Genomic DNA, 16,604 nt, shown 5'->3' on the forward strand with positions numbered 1-16,604 from the left:
ACACTATGCACTAGACCACATGTCAAACTCAAGTCCAATCCGGCTCACGAGGCGATTTAAATCTGGCCCGCCGGTGGTTTGAGTATATATAAAAATGAATCTCCATTTCAGAATTCTTAATTGCAATGCAAGGAAAAAGTCATTCATAAGCACTCTTACAAATTGTGTCTCTGTCTCTCTTTGTCTGTAGAGTAACGGGGACCTGAAGCGTAAGTGGACCTGGGCGGTGGAGTGGCTGGGGGATGAGCTGGAGAGGAGACCCTACACAGGGAACCCTCAGTACACCTACAACAACTGGTCTCCACCCGTCCAGAGCAACGAGACCTCCAACGGGTACTTCCTGGAGCGCTCGCACTCTGCACGTATGACCCTGGCCAAGGCCTGCGAACTTTGCCCCGAGGAGGTAACACTCGCACCAAATGCGCGCGCACACACACAGGCACTATACGACACACACACATACAACCCAAAGGTAATATCTAACATGGATGCATGACTTAAATGGTGGTAGTTGAAGTAGTGATAGTCTCAGATAATGTATTTTGGGAAAGATGCACCATTCTGACCTTGGTGGTTTTTGCCTACAGAGTCAAGGTAATGTGGAAACAATGTAGAGGAAAAAGAAACGCACCCCTATTTAGGCGCTGGCTAGCGGAGTGGAAACCGTGAAAATAAAGGAGAGCCACACACTCTAGGAGCTCAGATGCAAAAATGTAATGTCCAACGTTTCGACAGGCAAGCTGTCTTCATCAGGGTATATGTGGAAACAAGGAACTTGCCTACAATACTAAACTCAGTAAAAAAAAGAAACGTCCTCTCACTGTCAACTGCGTTTTATTTTCAGCAAACTTAACATGTGTAAATATTTGTATGAACATAACAAGATTCAACAACAGACATAAACTGAACATGTGACTAACAGAAATTGAATAATGTGTCCCTGAACAAAGGGGGGGGGTCAAAAAGTAACAGTCAGTATCTGGTGTGGTCACCGCTGCGTTAAGTCTCCTCTTCATGGACTGCATCAGATTTACCAGTTCTTGCTGTGAGATGTTACCCCACTCTTCCAACAAGGCACCTGCAAGTTCCCAGACATTTCTGGGGGGAATGGCCCTAGCCCTCACCCTCCGATCCAACAGGTCCCAGATGTGCTCAATGGAATTGAGATCCGGGCTTTTCGCTGGCCATGGCAGAACACTGACATTCCTGTCTTGCAGAAAATCACGCACAGAATGAGTAGTATGACTGGTGGCATTGTCATGCTGGAGGGTCATGTCAGGAAGGGTACCACATGAGGGAGGAGGATGTCTAACCTGTAAAGCACAGCGTTGAGATTGCCTGCAATGACAACAAGCTCAGTCTGACCCAGACCATGACGGACCCTCCACCTCCAAATCGATCCCGCTCCAGAGTACAGGCCTCGGTGTAACGCTCATTCCTTCGACGATAAACTTGAATCCAACCATCACCCCTGGTGAGACAAAACCGCGACTCGTCAGTGAAGAGCACTTTTTGCCAGTTCTGTCTTGTCCAGCGACGATGGGTTTGTGCCCATAGGCGGCTTTGTTGCCGGTGAGGACCTGCCTTACAACAGGCCTACAAGCCCTCAGTCCAGCCTCACTCAGCCTATTGCGGATTGCGCGTTCCAGGTGGAACTCGGGCAGTTGTTGTTGCCATCCTGTACCTGTTGCTCAGGTGTGATGTTCGGATGTACCGATCCTGTGCAGGTGTTTTTACACGTGGTCTGCCACTACGAGGACGATCAGCTATCCGTCCTGTCTCCCTGTAGCTCAGTCTTAGGCCTCTCACGGTACAGACATTGCAATTTATTGCCCTGGCCACATCAGCAGTCCTCATGCCTCCTTGCAGCATGCCTAAGGCACGTTCACGCAGATGAGCAGGGCATCTTTCTTTTTGTGTTTTTCAGAGTCAGTGGAAAGACCTCTTTAGTGTCCTACGTTTTCATAACTATGACCTTAATTGCCTAGCTGTCTTCACGACCATTCCACAAGTGCATGCTCATTAATTGTTGGGCATGGGAAACGGTGTATAAACCTTTTACAATGAAAATCTGAAGTTTTTTGGATTTTTACAAATGATCTTTGAAAGACTGGGTCCTGAAAAAGGGCCGTTTCTTTTTTTTCATGAGTTTTAATGAATTTGATAAACAGTAGTGTCGGTTATATGGAATCTCATGCAGCAATACAAACTATACTATGTTCTTCCTTATTTGTATTTATTTACCTTTATTTAACTAGGCAAGTCAGTTAAGAACAAATTCTTATTTTCAATGACGGCCTAGGAACAGTGGGTTAACTGCCTGCTCCTCTGGCATGTCAAGTTCTAGGTGTTAAGTGTTGTAGTCAAACTATCAAATATCCTGGAACTGAATGCTTTCAAAGCTCAAGTCCAGATTTTCAAGCCAACTCTAAAGTTCTTTTAGAAAGCTGTTATCTGCTGGAAAATGATATCTTAGTTATTTTTGATAATCTTCCGAATTTGTGTTTTTATTTTTCTAGGTAGGGGGGCTTTTCGAGTTTTTGCGAATGTTATTTCCAGCTTACACACCTCGTAGTGTATACAAACTTTAAGCTAACATGTTGATATGTATTATTATATAACTTTTTCCTCTAGATTCCTTTGTTTGTGTTCGTCTCCTTTTGCTGAAGCTCAGTGTACATTACAATGCTTAGCCTTATTAATCCTTACCATGAATGGCGATATGATATATGCTAATGTTACTTAAACAAAAAAAAACAGAAGAAATCCACCTGAAAACATAGTTTATTCCCATAGAGCGGCGCACAATTGGCCCAGCGTCGTCCTGGTTAGGGTTTGGCCAGTGTAGGCCGTCATTGTAAATAAGAATTTGTTCTTAATTGACTTGCCTAGTTAAATGAAAGGTTAACTGTTGACACTTGTATATGTTATGCAATGATATCAATTATGCCATTTCAAACTAGTGTCACTTAACGAAGCCCGGTGAGGCCATGTCTGAAGAAGAAGCTGCCATGCGGAAATCGTCCTCGCCACAGCAGCTTTTGCCAGGGGACGGGACAGGACCACAGCAACACACTGTAAGCCCCTGGCACCCTCTTCCACTCTGTCCCCTCTCTAGGTGTTCCATACAGGGCGATGTTAGTGGTGTCTGTTCACTAGCACATTGACACAGGGAGAATAGCCTGGGCAGTAGAACCAACACACAGACAGTCAGTCTGGAGCATAGGAGCTGGACAATAACAGATAGCAGTGACAGGATGGTCATATGTCCGCTCGGCTGTTTGCGTTCTGCTCCCGTTCTGCTCCCTAAAGTGATTTTGTGATGACAGTTGGTGATTGGCGCAAATGTTTTACTCGTCATGGTCTTTGGGAATATAGCCCGCTGAAGACTCATCCTTTCTCTTTATTCAGTGACTGACAAAGCAGCCAACTCCAGGTTCCTACTTGGCAGCAGATATAGAGCTGAGGGGATTCTAGTATAGACAATTTAAGATCCCTTTGATGTTCCATAATATAGTCAACCCCACCAAAATCCAACATGTCAATATTAACGTTGCACCATTAACCCCACCAAAATTCCAACTGAACCGCATACCGCAAACATTTCCTCTTTCCAGTAGCTGTGTCCCATTGGTTACCTAAAGCAGCACTGACTTCCTGGCTTCCCTTTAGTTCAGTTGGTCCTTAACCTAACCCTGTTTATCCAATCAAAACTGTTTGTTCCACCCCCCTAAAGCAAACAAACTATGGTGACAGAACTGATCTGATGATGAAGTGCTAGTGTTATGTGTAGTGTACTTACTGGTGTGTTGAGACTAGGTCAGCCATTTAAATCGCATGTGTTCATAATATATTTCTAGTCAACAGGACGAGGTCACGTCTTGTTATTGATCGTTTTAATCGGAAACATCACCTTGAATAATTATAATTGTAACTACCCGTAAAACCAATTCTATAACAACATCTGGAGAGAAAGAACAGCTAGATGTCTTAGGACCACTACGTTATTTGACAATAGGCAGCACCTACTTTACCCACAGGTTATTGTAGGTTTACGATAGATTCATGATAACACAGCACTATCTCCTCCACTTAGAATAACACAACAAGCTGTCTTCTAGTTGGTCTGGTCACATGTTGTAATGTGTTCTAGATGTTGTCAGTCTCTGTCTTTATGAGCAGACCGACTCATACAGATACACGGCCAGTTGTCCCAGCACAAAGATGCCAGTCTAAAAAGGTAACGCTGGCATAACCATCATGGATTGAACACACAAAGTAGAAATCCCTCTGTTTTTCTCTGAACTGGATAAAAACTGCATTTCCATCTAGTATTAGCCCCAGCAAATTATCCCATATCAACCTTATAAGAACGTATATGCCCCAGCAAATTATCCCATATCAACCTTATAAGAAAGTATATGGCCCCGTCCCTTAGATGTTACACTATATACACAAAAGTATGTGGACACCCCTTTAAAATAGTGGAATTGGCTATTTCAGCCACACTCGTTGCTGACAGGTGTATACAATCGAACAAACAGCCATGCAACCTCTATAGACAATTATTGGCCAAAGAATGGTCTTACTGAAGAGCTCAGTGACTTTCAACGACATAGGATGGCACCTTTCCAACAAGTCAGTTCGTCAAATTTCTGCCCTGCTAGAGCTGCCCATGTTAATTTGTAAAGGCTGTTATTGTGAAGTGGAAACGTCTAGGAGCAATAACGGCTCAGCCGCGAAGTGGTAGGCCACACAAGCTCACTGAACGGGACTGCCGAGTGCTAAAGTGCGTAAAAAGCGTCTGTCCTCGGTTTCAACACTGACTACCATGTTCCAAACTGCCTCTGGAAGCAACATCGGCACAAGAACTGTTCATCTGGAGCTTCATGAAATGGGTTTCCTTGGCCGAGCAGCTGCACACAAGCCTAAGATCACCATGCGCAATGCCAAGCGTCGGCTGGAGTGGTGTAAAGCTCGCCGCCATTGGCTTAAGCGTTGGCTGGAGTAGTGGAAACGCGTTCTCTGGAGTGATGAATCACTCTTCACCATCTAGTTTTGACGGATGCCAAACTAACACTACCTGCCCAAATGGCTGGTGCCTACTGTAAAGTTTGGTGGAGGAGGAATAATGGTCTGATGTTTTTCATGGTTTGGGATCCTGAGTTCCAGTGAAGGAAACTCAACACGACGCAATCGCAACCACACTGCCCTAACCCATCTGGACAAGAGGAATACCTATATGAGAATGATGTACATCAACTACAGCTCAGCATTTAACACCATAGTACCCTCCAAACTTGTCATCAAGCTCGAGACCCTGGGTCTCGACCCCACCCTGTGCAACTGGGTACTGGACTTCCTGACGGGCCGCCCCCAGGTGGTGAGGGTAGGTAACAACATCTCCACCCCGCTGATCCTCAACACTGGGGCCCCACAAGGGTGCGGTCTGAGTCCTCTCCTGTACTCCCTGTTCACCCACGACTGCGTGGCCATGCACGCCTCCAACTCAATCATCAAGTTTGCAGACAACACTACAGTGGTAGGCTTGATTACCAACAACGACGAGACGGCCTACAGGGAGGAGGTGAGGGCCCTCGGGAGTGGGGTGTCAGGAAAATAACCTCACACTCAACGTCAACAAAACAAAGGAGATGATCGTGGACGTCAGGAAACAGCAGAGGGAGCACCCCCCTATCCACATCGACGGGACAGTAGTGGAGAGGGTAGTAAGTTTTAAGTTCCTCTGCGTACACATCACGGACAAACTGAATTGGTCCACCCACACAGACAGCATCGTGAAGAAGGCGCAGCAGCACAGGAGGCTGAAGAAATCCAGCTTGTCATCAAAAGCACTCACAAACTTCTACAGATGCACGATCGAGAGCATCCTGTCGGGCTGTATCACCGCCTGGTACGGCAACTGCTCCGCCCACAACCGTAAGGCTCTCCAGAGGGTAGTGAGGTCGGCATAACGCATCACCGGAGGCAAAACTACCTGCCCTCCAGGACACCTACACCACCCGATGTCACAGGAAGGCCATAAAGATCATCAAGGACAACAATCACCCCGCTATCATCCAGAAGGCGAGGTCAGTACAGGTGCATCAAAGTAGGGACCAAGAGACTGAAAAACAGCTTCTATCTCAAGGCCAATAGACTGTTAAACAGCCACCACTAACATTGAGTGGCTGCTGCCAACATACTGACTCAACTCCAGCCACTTTAATATTGGAAAAATTGATGTAAAAAATGTATCACTGGCCACTTTAAACAATGCCACTTAATATAATATCTACATACCCTACAATACTGATCTCATATGTATATACACTGTACTCTATACCATCTACTGCATCTTGCCATCTTTATGTAATACATGTATCACTAGCCACTTTAAACAATGCCACTTTATATAAATGTTTACATACCCTACATTACTCATCTCATATGTATATACTGTACTCTATACCATCTACTGCATCTTGCCTATGCCGTTCTGTACCATCACTCATTCATATATATTTATGTACATATTCTTTATCCCTTTACACTTGTGTGTATAAGGTAGTTGTGAAATTGTCAGGTTAGAGTACTCGTTGGTTATTAATGCATTGTCGGAACTAGAAGCACAAGCATTTCACTACACTCGCATTAACATCTGCAAACCGTGTGTATGTGACATAAAATGTGATTTGAACACTACAGCGTACAATGACATCCTAGATGATTCTGCACTTCCAACAGTTTGGGGAAGGCCTTTTTCTGTTTCAGCATGATCCTGTGCACAAAGCCAGGTCCATACAGAAATTGTTTTTCAATGTGGAAGAAATTGACTGGTTTTCACAGAGCCCTGACCTCAACCTCATCGAACACCTTTGGGATGAATTGGAACGCTGGCTGCGGGCCTAATCGCCCAACATCAGTACCCGACCTCACTAATGCTCTTCCCTGAGAGTGGAGGCTGTTCTAGCAACAAAGGGGGGACCAACTCCATATTAATGCCCGTGATTTTGGAATGAGACGTTTGACGAGCAGGTGTCCATTGTCCATACTTTTGGTCATGTATTGTATATGGAAACATGATCTCAGTAGAGCATGTCCCCCACCATGCTGTGGAGAATAATACCCACTCACATAATAGTCTATTTTATATTTAACCCTCCCTCAGTTGATATTACAACATCCAAGGCCGTCACACTCCTACACAGCGTGTCACTCTCTTCCATCTCATTCAGTTAAAATAGGCTAATGTTCATATTAAGAGACATTGGTATGCTATTAGGCCAGTAGGTTTGAGTTGTGTATGAATGTTAGGTGGGGAAAAATGCATTGGGAATGAAAATGGTGCTAATCTTGGACTTCATTTCCCAGGAGCCCGATGACCAGGAAGCCTCTGAAGATCAGGACACCTCCCCTCCAGAGGACACCTCCCTCTACCCACACTCATCTCCTGGGACGACCACACAGTTTCAGCAGGTATACAGGCACTATACTGTGACTGTTTACTATCCCTGTAAACGGAGGCTTCTAAACGACATTTTGTCAGAAGTTCCATCGCACATCAGTAGTTCCACTAAACCTGATTTTTGTTTTCTCATTCCCCCGCAGAACAACCACGGACAGCCATACACAGGCCCCGCTGCCCAGCTCATGAACAACCCCCAGCACCCTGGCCCTGCCCCTTCTACCCCAGGCCCTGAGCCCGGCCCAAGAGCACAAGAGAACTGGGAGAGCACTGAGGAGGTCCCCTCCACCTCCACGGCCCCTACCTCGCCTAAGGAGTAACACCAGCACTCCCCTCTGCTGTACCTCCAGCCTCCTGCTCTCTTTCCTCTCCCCTCCAGGTGACTGACCAAGCTCCTGATCGGGACTCTCTCTCTCTTTGGGGTCTCCAGGGCAGGGCCAGGCTTCACAGCTCCTCTCCAGGCCCCCTCAATTCTCTCATGCTACTGTGCTGCCTGCCATGGGGGGGGGGGGGCGCTCCCCTGGGTTCTGCATACTGGAGCCTGGGGCTGTCGACTGCAGAGGGGATTGTGTTGTAATGAACATAGAATACCCAGGCTTGACAATGCTGACACACTTGTCAACATGACGAAAAGGTGTACATAGTGTGTTTGTTTTGACTGTTAAAATGACCCCCCCCCCCCCCGTCAGGTTTGCTGTTCGGAGAGAGATCTTGCGCGAAACAAAAATAACAAAAAAAAGCAACACTTAAGAGAAAAAATGTATTTTTGTTTTATCACCCTCAGCAGTGATATCCAGTCTGCCATCGGACGGTTACCGGTCATTCACCTTTAGGAGGACACATTGTTATTATTAGTAAGCTCCTTGGCAACCTCTTGACCGATGCCAAATCAACTGACGAGCTGGGGTTGGTTTTAGTGAGACATGGAATGGTTGGGTTAACTTTTACGGTGTTTTGGTTGATGTGAAAAAAATGGTGATGCAACATTGTTCTGGAACTCGTTGCCTTTTTATTTTTTTTGGTAATTCAGATCTTTTCGGAAGTTCTAGTTAATATGCTGTAATGTTTAGCATGGCTTCTCACCCGAATAGCATAGCTCAAGGGAAGATATGTGATAACATCTGTCCTTCAGCTAGAGGACAATTCCTTAAGGCTTTTATTTTCTCATCTTCCCCTTGTACATTGAGGGTGGTATTTTGAACCAATAGAAAGTGGTTTTTCAATTGCACATTATTGTAATCCAACTAAACATTCGCCGGTCCATTTTTGGTGGGATAGGGTGCTTAGTATTCATCTATAGGAATTTTGAGAAAGAAAAACACCATGTATGAAACCTGATTTCTCTGCCGTCTCTTTGGTAGAGACTAGTCAAACGCCGGGGCTCACCAGGCTGGTCCACTCTGGGGCCGCAGCGTCAGACTTCTCTCCTTGGAGAAGGGGCACACCGTATCGGCTGATTAGTCGTGTTGCAACATGGGCTAAGTAATTCTTTAGGATTTAAAAGGTATACATCAGTAAAACTATTTAATTGCTAACTTGAATGTGTGTATTTTGGGGATTTGTCTAAAATACCAAATATTCTGCCCACCATAATACTTTGCTCTTATTTTATAGAATTTATTTTGTATTTCACACAAAGAATAGAATTTGATTTATAAACATTTGTCCTTGTCTTATTTTTAAAGGTATCGACTACAGAGTTCGGCACCGTTTTTGCCATGGTGTGTCGTTGAATTCTGGAGCTACAGTCGCAATGAACTTTCACTGAGGTTTTTTTTGTGCACAGAAATATAGAAGCATTGCGCCCTTAGCAAATAAAGAACATGGAATATTGTATTCATGTAACCGACTTGGTAAAAATGTCTATGTACATTTACTTTCTGGATTCTCATGTAGGCTACTGCTTGAAGGCAAATGATCATCCTGATTCCATGCTTTGCAGTAGGTCGCTAGTATATTTCCGTGACTCCCATTTAACTGTAGGTTTGCATATTCAGGCTCCCCTTCTGGCCATACAATAACATGTAACCAGCCAAATTGTTCAGGTGATGAGGCCCAACTTAATGTAAAAAAAAAAAGCACAACACTGAAATATGCAGTCTGCTCCAACCCAATTCCACCAGTTAGCAACTCCACTGGAGCACTAACCTAACAAATGGAGTCAACACAGGTTAGCTTCATTGGAACATATTTTATTGTCAAGACATCTAATTCTCCTTCTCCGAGACGGTCTTTGTTCCACGCAGTCTGCCTGTACGACGGGCAGCAATGAGACCGACCTTGCGACCAGCAGGTGCGTCCCTCCTGATAGTTGAGGGTTTTCCAATATGCTGGTGGTTACCACCACCGAAGGGATGCTCAACAGGCTAGAGGGGGGGGGGGGGAAAGGGAAGAAAGTCAGCAAAGATGTTCTAATAATGAATCCTACGCCCCAATATGAAAAAAGTAGTTGGGGCTTAGCCATGGTAAATCACAAGCCTCACTCAACTTTTTACCAAACCAGGTGTGGCAAATGCAGTTTTAAGTTAACGTCGGTGCTAAACGCTCTGCAGTTGTACATTGGGTTTGCTCATTTAGTAGCTAGTTATCTAGCTATGTGGTGAGAATTACCTAGATCAAGAGCATGGCTGTTATTGTACATGCAGTTAACTGTAGTGTTGGCTGTTTGTCAATCTGCTCCTTAGCATTGGCTGTTAGCATTACAAACCTTCAGATTACAGAGGCAGTATTCAATAATCAGGATTGCACAAGGTCAGTATGACAACCTGGATACCACCCAAGCCTAGTAGGGCCATCTACAAACCTGAGGTACATCAGGTGCAGAGAAAGACACCATCTCTGGAAGACTGCTTGATGTAGAACTTCAAGATCCAAATCTAACCTTAAGTTTTCCATAAACATATGCAGAAGAGATGTCCACTTACGTTCATGGCCACACCACGGACACGTGGCCATGAGTTCCTCTTGGCCTTGTACTTGTGGTAGGCACGACCGGCCTTCAGGATAGGCTTGTCAATACGTCCACCTCCAGCAACCACACCTGATGACGAGAGGAGAGAACTATTACTCTGGTGGACAGGAGCACAGGATTACCTAACCAGCCATGTCACAACTGGTAGGACCCATATTCTGAATGGCAGTAAATGCCTTTCGGTTTTCCTGTCTAATCACGTCTATCAAAATACATGTGCACAGTGCAGCAGATTTCATCAAGATGGGGGTTAATTGGACCCTTATGAGCAAGTGGCAGTGTCCGAATATCTGTACTTTTCTAAAAAGGCATTTTGGGTAGCGAAGAAAGTTTGACATGAAAATTAAGTATACTTTAAATGCCAGGATGACCTACTCATTCCAGCTTTTCTAGTAGAATTCACTGCACTCTGAGACCAACACGTTTATTCTGGATGTACCAGAATGAGCCTAAGTATGCTGATATACTGTACAAAATGCATCCAGCTAACCAATATACGCAAAGCAAAACAATCTCACTTTCTTACCAACAACGGCTCTGTTTGCGGAGGCGATGACCTTCTTTGAGCCAGAGGGCAGCTTGACCCTGGACTTCTTGGTGTCTGGGTTGTGGGAGATGACCGTGGCGTAGTTCCCAGACGCCCTGGCCAGCTTGCCCCTGTCACCAGGCTTCTCCTCCAGACAGCAGATGATGGTTCCCTCAGGCATGGTGCCCACGGGCAAGACATTACCGATGTTCAGTTGAGCTGAGAGAGAATTGTTATAAGATAGTCATTCAGCAATAAATGTTGAATATTAAGACAAAAGTTTTTTTTTTTTTATGTTTGCAAATGATTTGTTTAAACATTCAATTTGGCCTTACTACAATTAACCTATTTACAATGAAAAAAATGTTTCTCTCCTATAGAAATAAGATCAGGACATTTTTATTTTAGGCTCTAAACTGGTACCAGGCTACCTTCAGACAAGATGTGACAGTCCTAGAGCATAACATACATTTGTGATTAACTTTAGAGGGGTCATATTAATATGTAGCCTAAACCGTCGGGACGCTACAGACAATAGTTGGCAAATAGGCAATACCAACTTCAGACAGGTCCCGTGACGCTTGTGGGGGTCGTAGTGGCCAAACCATTAAGATGCTACAGATGTTTTCAAGATCTCATGTTCTGACAAACACTGCTGTAGCACTGCCATCTCCAAGTGCAGATGCAAAATGCCATCATTGGCACATGCGGTCGATTGAGATGCAGCCCATCCAAAAAAACAAAGTTTTAAATTGTAAGGCCAATTAGACTTCTGAGGGGGCTTGGACATTGATGTTCGGGGGTTAAGGTGCCCAAGGGCAGGACATTACTGATGTTCAGCTAACCGGGGTATTGTTAAGGTATTCTAGATAGTTCTAAAAAATAGCCTAGATGAGGTGACAAACTAAGCAGACTACAGGTAATCAACCCCATGTCCAGTTCCATTCCTCACCTTTCTTGCCACAGTAGATGAACTGGCCGGTGTGGATGCCCTCTGCAGCAATAAACAGCTCCGTCCTCTTCTTGAATCGGTAGGGGTCACGGAAAGCCACCTTGGCCAGGGGAGCACCACGGCCTGGGTCATGGATGATATCCTGAGGGAGACAACGGTCAAGTCAGGTCCAAAGCAGATTGTTTTAAAAAGTTTTGTTTAAAAAGTTGTAAAAAACAGTATATTTCAGCAGCATAAAAAAATGCTATTGTGAGAGCATTACCTTCACAATTCCCTTGATGTAACCATGACGTTCTGCAAAGTCAATGTGTCGGAGTTTAGCAGCACCTTTTCTGTGCTTCACGTGGGCTTTGAACACAGAGCCAGCACCTTTTCTCTGTCCCCTGATAACACGGCCCATTGTGACTGGAAACAAAATTTGAGAATTCAGTTACAGCCCGGATCAAAGTTTACGGAGTTCAAGAGACAGACCCCGACTAAATTAAATAAAATCTTATTAGGCCCTGGTGTAGAGCTTACAGTGAAACACTTACTTACAAGCCTCTAACCAACAATGCAGTTTCAAAAAATACGAATAATTAATCAAATAGAGTAATTAAAAAACAGTAGTAAATTAACAATAGTGATACAGGGGGTACCGGTAGAGTAAATGTGAGGGGGCCGGTTAGTCGAGGTAATATGTACATGTAAGTAGAGTTAAAGGGACTATACATAGATAACAGAGTAGCAGCGGTGTAAAAGGTGGAGGGCTACGTTCATAAATGCATGTGTAACACACAATTTCGCTAAATATACCTGCCATTGGCAGCTGACGTTTATCTATATACCCAACGTTACCTAGCTAGCTGCCTAACCAACCATGATATCAAGTAAGGATCCTTCCCTGCATTAAGGCGGAATTGTTAACTAACAAATTCATGTTAATGGACAATACTTGCATGTAGTTGTAAAGCTGTCAGCCAATTTACGTTAGGTAGCCGACATGCGGATTGTCTTAGCATGCCAACGCTAGCTAGCTTAACGTTACCCATTAATGTTCAGTGTCGACTCACTACACTATGCAACTAGAAACTAACCATGAAAATAAATAGATTTAAAAAAAATACTAAAATATATACAGCGATGGCTCTACGCTCGTGGACAATAAATACGGAACGTCTGAACAAATAACAACCGGGTTACCGGCAGCTAGTGATTACCGCTTCACCAAGACGAAGGAGCCCATGTCACTGCGCACCCATATTCACACCACAATCATCTAAGATTTAAAACGCATTAAAAATCTAATTTTGTCGCTTCAATGATACGACTATAGTTAGCAGTGTCTATTATACGTTTTCTACGGTTTTTTTCGAGTGGATGATAGTATATTATACAAGATTCAACTCGGATTCGGTGAAGAGAATAAAATCAACATTCTCCTACCTAAACCCCGATGACGGAAAGAGGAAGTGTAAGGTTGAGCTAGACGATTTCTTCCGGTGAAATAGACCATGGGTCTGACGGGAACAGTAGGCACGTGATTTTTTTCTGCTGTAAATCTGATTGTCCAGCAGATGACAGCAAATCGTTAGCAGACATCCATTTGTGTTTTATAAAAGCTCCCCTACACCCACTGTCTTGTACAACTAAGCCTGTGGGGAGTCAAAATTCAGTCCCATTCAAAATCATATTCTCCCCCCCCACTCCCACACACACACACACACACACACAGTGGTCACACAGAGCAGGGTGCATCCAGGAATGTCAGGTTCAGTGATGTCTCACTCACTATGAGGCCTTATAGTGTGTCTAGCATTGTGTTCCTCTGCTCAGACATTGCTGACGCATGCCAGATCTTACAACACCTGGATAGGTACTTGACGTGTCAGCTAACCACATCATGTGTTATAGCAATCTGGTGCCTGACTGCAGAGTCGATGGCGTGGCACGCAACCATTGGTTGATGCATGCAACAACTGAGCAAAGATACACGTCAAGAATTCCTTCTTTCCAACTCCCGCTACTTCTCTTCCTCCCTGTGGCTTGCTATTACATAAATCTTCCACAGCCAAGCTCTGCCATATAGCCAATTACCTCTGATTCACCTGATCTCTCCCATATATGCTCCACCTTGGCCAAACGACTGGGATTGTGGCCTACTGGGCAGGCTCACTGGCAGAGCTGTGTCTCAGTACTGTAAATGGCTTCCTTGATCCTTTCCTTCATCACTGAGCTAGATAGAAGGTAGGTAGGAACTGGAAGGAATAGGGGAGAAGCAAAGAGAGATCGCAATGAAGAGGCAGAGAGAGAGGTCTGCAGAGCGCATTTGACCATGTAAGCTACATAGGCTCTTGCCTTTTTTCCTCCTCTCCTTATCTGTACTGATCTGTAAGGGTACTATGGGGGAACCTACTAAAGGTACGATTAAACCTGTCAAACACTTACAGATCAGTATTGAACTGCAGATGAAGGATACAAGGAAAGGAGCCCTTTCAGGCTATTGATTGAGTTCACTGAGGTATCGTATATGATTGAGATACAGCCAACGTGGCACAAGGTCTTGCTTCCTTTCCTTATTTCCTATCTTAATAAATGTTTACTACCTTATATTTTTTTGCAATTATATTATTTACTTAACTACCATACGCACTTCACCTGAGCAAAAAGCAGATACGGTAGACTTATATTTCCACGCAAAAGGTTGCGGGTTGGCGGGACTGGCTGATGTCACTTCCAGAAACCGGAACCCTTATGGATGCTACTCTCAGATGCTGAATAGCCCACGTTTTGCAAGCATGGAGAGGCCAGAGATAGCCAGACTAGTAAATTGAGCTAAGGAACAGAATATCAAAGGAATACCATTGGGTATTGGAGAAAGGCCATCAGTGTGTATTGTGCAAACAATACAGCGGATGGCTCAGAAACCTGACGAAGGTGAGGGTGCAGATGTGGTAAAGACCTCGCCCCAATGGTCATGCAAAGGATGATTCTGGCTCAGTGGGAGTGGAGAAAGTGAAGGCCTGCCTTTTGAGTGACCCATATGTAGTCTCATTGTTTAAATTGGTGAATGTAGATCGAAGTGGACTTGCGATTATTTTCTGAGATTCCCAGATGTGGGAAGTGTGCAGAAGGGCATGGGACAAAGGTGGAAAACCCTGTGTGTGTCAATTGTGGGGGTACCCATGTTGCCCGGTGAGAGAGAGACAGGTTAAGGTTGCCAGGGTCAGAGTAAAATAGAAGGTGTTGTATGCTGAGGCAGTGAAGAGAGCAGAGGATGATGGGTAGAGGGTGAGCAGTAGGCCTAGGCCAATACAGAGTGATACGAATTTGTGTTTCAGCAAGGTTGGCTTATTAGCATTCATTACCATGGTTGTCAACTGTTCCACAGAAATGGAAAGTAAATCACAGAAAATAGATGTTGTGGTGGCAGCTGCAGAGATGTACTTGGGTGTACAAAGTTTTACCAGAAGAGTTACAAGGTGTGTTGAACAAAAGCGTCCTGGGCCGTCAGCCTGGTGTAGGGTTAGTTAGGTTAATATAGTGGTATGGGTTAAGGTTAGTTTGTCACACCCTGATCTGTTTCACCTGTCCTTGTTATTGTCTCCACTCCCTCCAGATGTAGCTTGTTTTCCCCAGTGTATTTATCCCTGTGTTTCCTGTCTCTCTGTGCTAGTTCGTCTTGTATGTTTCCAAGTCAACCAGTGGTTTTTCCCCATTCGCCTGCCTTTGCTATTCTCCTTTTTCTAGTCCTCCCGGTTTTGACCTTGCCTGTTTCTGGACTCTGTACTCTGACCATTCTGCCAGCCTTGACCTCGAGCCTGTCTGTCACTCTGTTCCTCCTGGACACTGAACTGGTTTTGACCTTGCCTGTTTCTGCACTCTGTACCTGCCTGCCTGACCATTCTGCCAGCCTTGACCTCGAGCCTGTCTGTCCTCCTGGACTCTGAACTGGTTTTGACCTTTTGCCTGTCCACGACCATTCTCTTGCCTATTCCTTAAACTCCAACCATCTGCCTCTTGTGTCTGTATCTGGGTCTCGCCTTGTGTCATGATATAGTTAGGTTAATATAGTGGGTTGGTGTAGGGTTAGTTAGGTTAATATAGTGGTATGGTGTAGGGTTAGTTAGGTTAATATAGTGGGTTGGTGTAGGGTTAGTTAGGTCAATATAGTGGGTTGGTGTAGGGTTAGTTAGGTTAATATAGTGGGTTGGTGTAGGGTTAGTTAGGTTAATATAGTGGGTTGGTGTAGGGTTAGTTAGGTTAATATAGTGGTATGGTGTAGGGTTAGTTAGGTTAATATAGTGGGTTGGTGTAGGGTTAGTTAGGTTAATATAGTGGGTTGGTGTAGGGTTAGTTAGGTTAATATAGTGGGTTGGTGTAGGGTTAGTTAGGTTAATATAGTGGTATGGAGTAGGATTAGTTAGGTTAATATAGTGGGTTGGTGTAGGGTTAATTAGGTTAATATAGTGGGTTGGTGTAGGGTTAGTTAGGTTAATATAGTGGGTTGGTGTAGGGTTAGTTAGGTTAATATAGTGGGTTGGTGTAGGGTTAGTTAGGTTAATATAGTGGGTTGGTGTAGGGTTAGTTAGGTTAATATAGTGGGTTGGTGTAGGGTTAGTTAGGTTAATATAGTGGGTTGGTGTAGGGTTAGTTAGGTTAATATAGTGGGTTGGTGTAGGGTTAGTTAGGTTAATATAGTGGGTTG

General features: G+C 44.5%; 2 protein-coding genes across 6 annotated transcripts in view; one reads left to right on the forward strand and one right to left on the reverse strand.

Annotated features, from left to right (window-relative positions):
• The window catches only part of LOC110504735 (ubiquitin carboxyl-terminal hydrolase 9X), a 71,890-nt gene extending 62,562 nt beyond the window's left edge, over nucleotides 1–9,328 (forward strand). For all 4 annotated transcript variants that reach the window (XM_036975174.2, XM_036975176.2, XM_036975173.2 and 1 more), the window contains 4 exons: nucleotides 191–403; nucleotides 2,964–3,077; nucleotides 7,375–7,479; nucleotides 7,612–9,328. In XM_036975174.2, the coding sequence (XP_036831069.2) occupies nucleotides 191–403; nucleotides 2,964–3,077; nucleotides 7,375–7,479; nucleotides 7,612–7,788 (609 nt within the window). In that variant the 3' untranslated portion in view covers nucleotides 7,789–9,328. The remainder of the gene's footprint in view (nucleotides 1–190; nucleotides 404–2,963; nucleotides 3,078–7,374; nucleotides 7,480–7,611) is intronic.
• Nucleotides 9,329–9,644: 316 nt separating this feature from the next.
• Nucleotides 9,645–13,491, reverse strand: LOC100136284 (large ribosomal subunit protein uL2). 2 transcript variants are annotated; one of them, XM_090230379.1, is made up of 6 exons: nucleotides 13,343–13,491; nucleotides 12,180–12,322; nucleotides 11,918–12,059; nucleotides 10,966–11,184; nucleotides 10,393–10,508; nucleotides 9,645–9,834 (listed from the first exon to the last, which is right to left on the reverse strand). In XM_090230379.1, exons 1-6 carry the CDS (start codon nucleotides 13,410–13,412, stop codon nucleotides 9,676–9,678), a joined length of 849 nt encoding a protein of 282 aa, XP_090086505.1. In that variant the 5' UTR covers nucleotides 13,413–13,491; the 3' UTR covers nucleotides 9,645–9,675. The 2 variants fall into 2 exon arrangements, with proteins under 2 accessions (XP_090086505.1, XP_021453640.1); XM_021597965.3 differs by lacking the exon at nucleotides 13,343–13,491 and having other exon boundaries at nucleotides 12,180–12,321.
• Between the last annotated feature and the right edge of the window lie 3,113 nt (nucleotides 13,492–16,604).

This window comes from Oncorhynchus mykiss, chromosome 3 (genome assembly GCF_057628025.1).
Source record: "Oncorhynchus mykiss isolate SJ-2025 chromosome 3, ASM5762802v1, whole genome shotgun sequence".
Taxonomy (NCBI): domain Eukaryota; kingdom Metazoa; phylum Chordata; class Actinopteri; order Salmoniformes; family Salmonidae; genus Oncorhynchus; species Oncorhynchus mykiss.

What these genes read in the sequence shown, in the direction of transcription:
- LOC100136284 (XM_090230379.1), bottom strand. Translation starts at nt 13,412, where the DNA reads ATGGTCTATTTCACCGGAAGAAATCGTCTAGCTCAACCTTACACTTCC. An exon ending in ACATCAAGGGAATTGTGAAG is followed by an intron (nt 12,060 to 12,179) that starts GTAATGCTCTCA and finishes TGTCTCCCTCAG; the next exon opens with GATATCATCCATGACCCAGG. An exon ending in CATCTACTGTGGCAAGAAAG is followed by an intron (nt 11,185 to 11,917) that starts GTGAGGAATGGA and finishes ATTCTCTCTCAG; the next exon opens with CTCAACTGAACATCGGTAAT.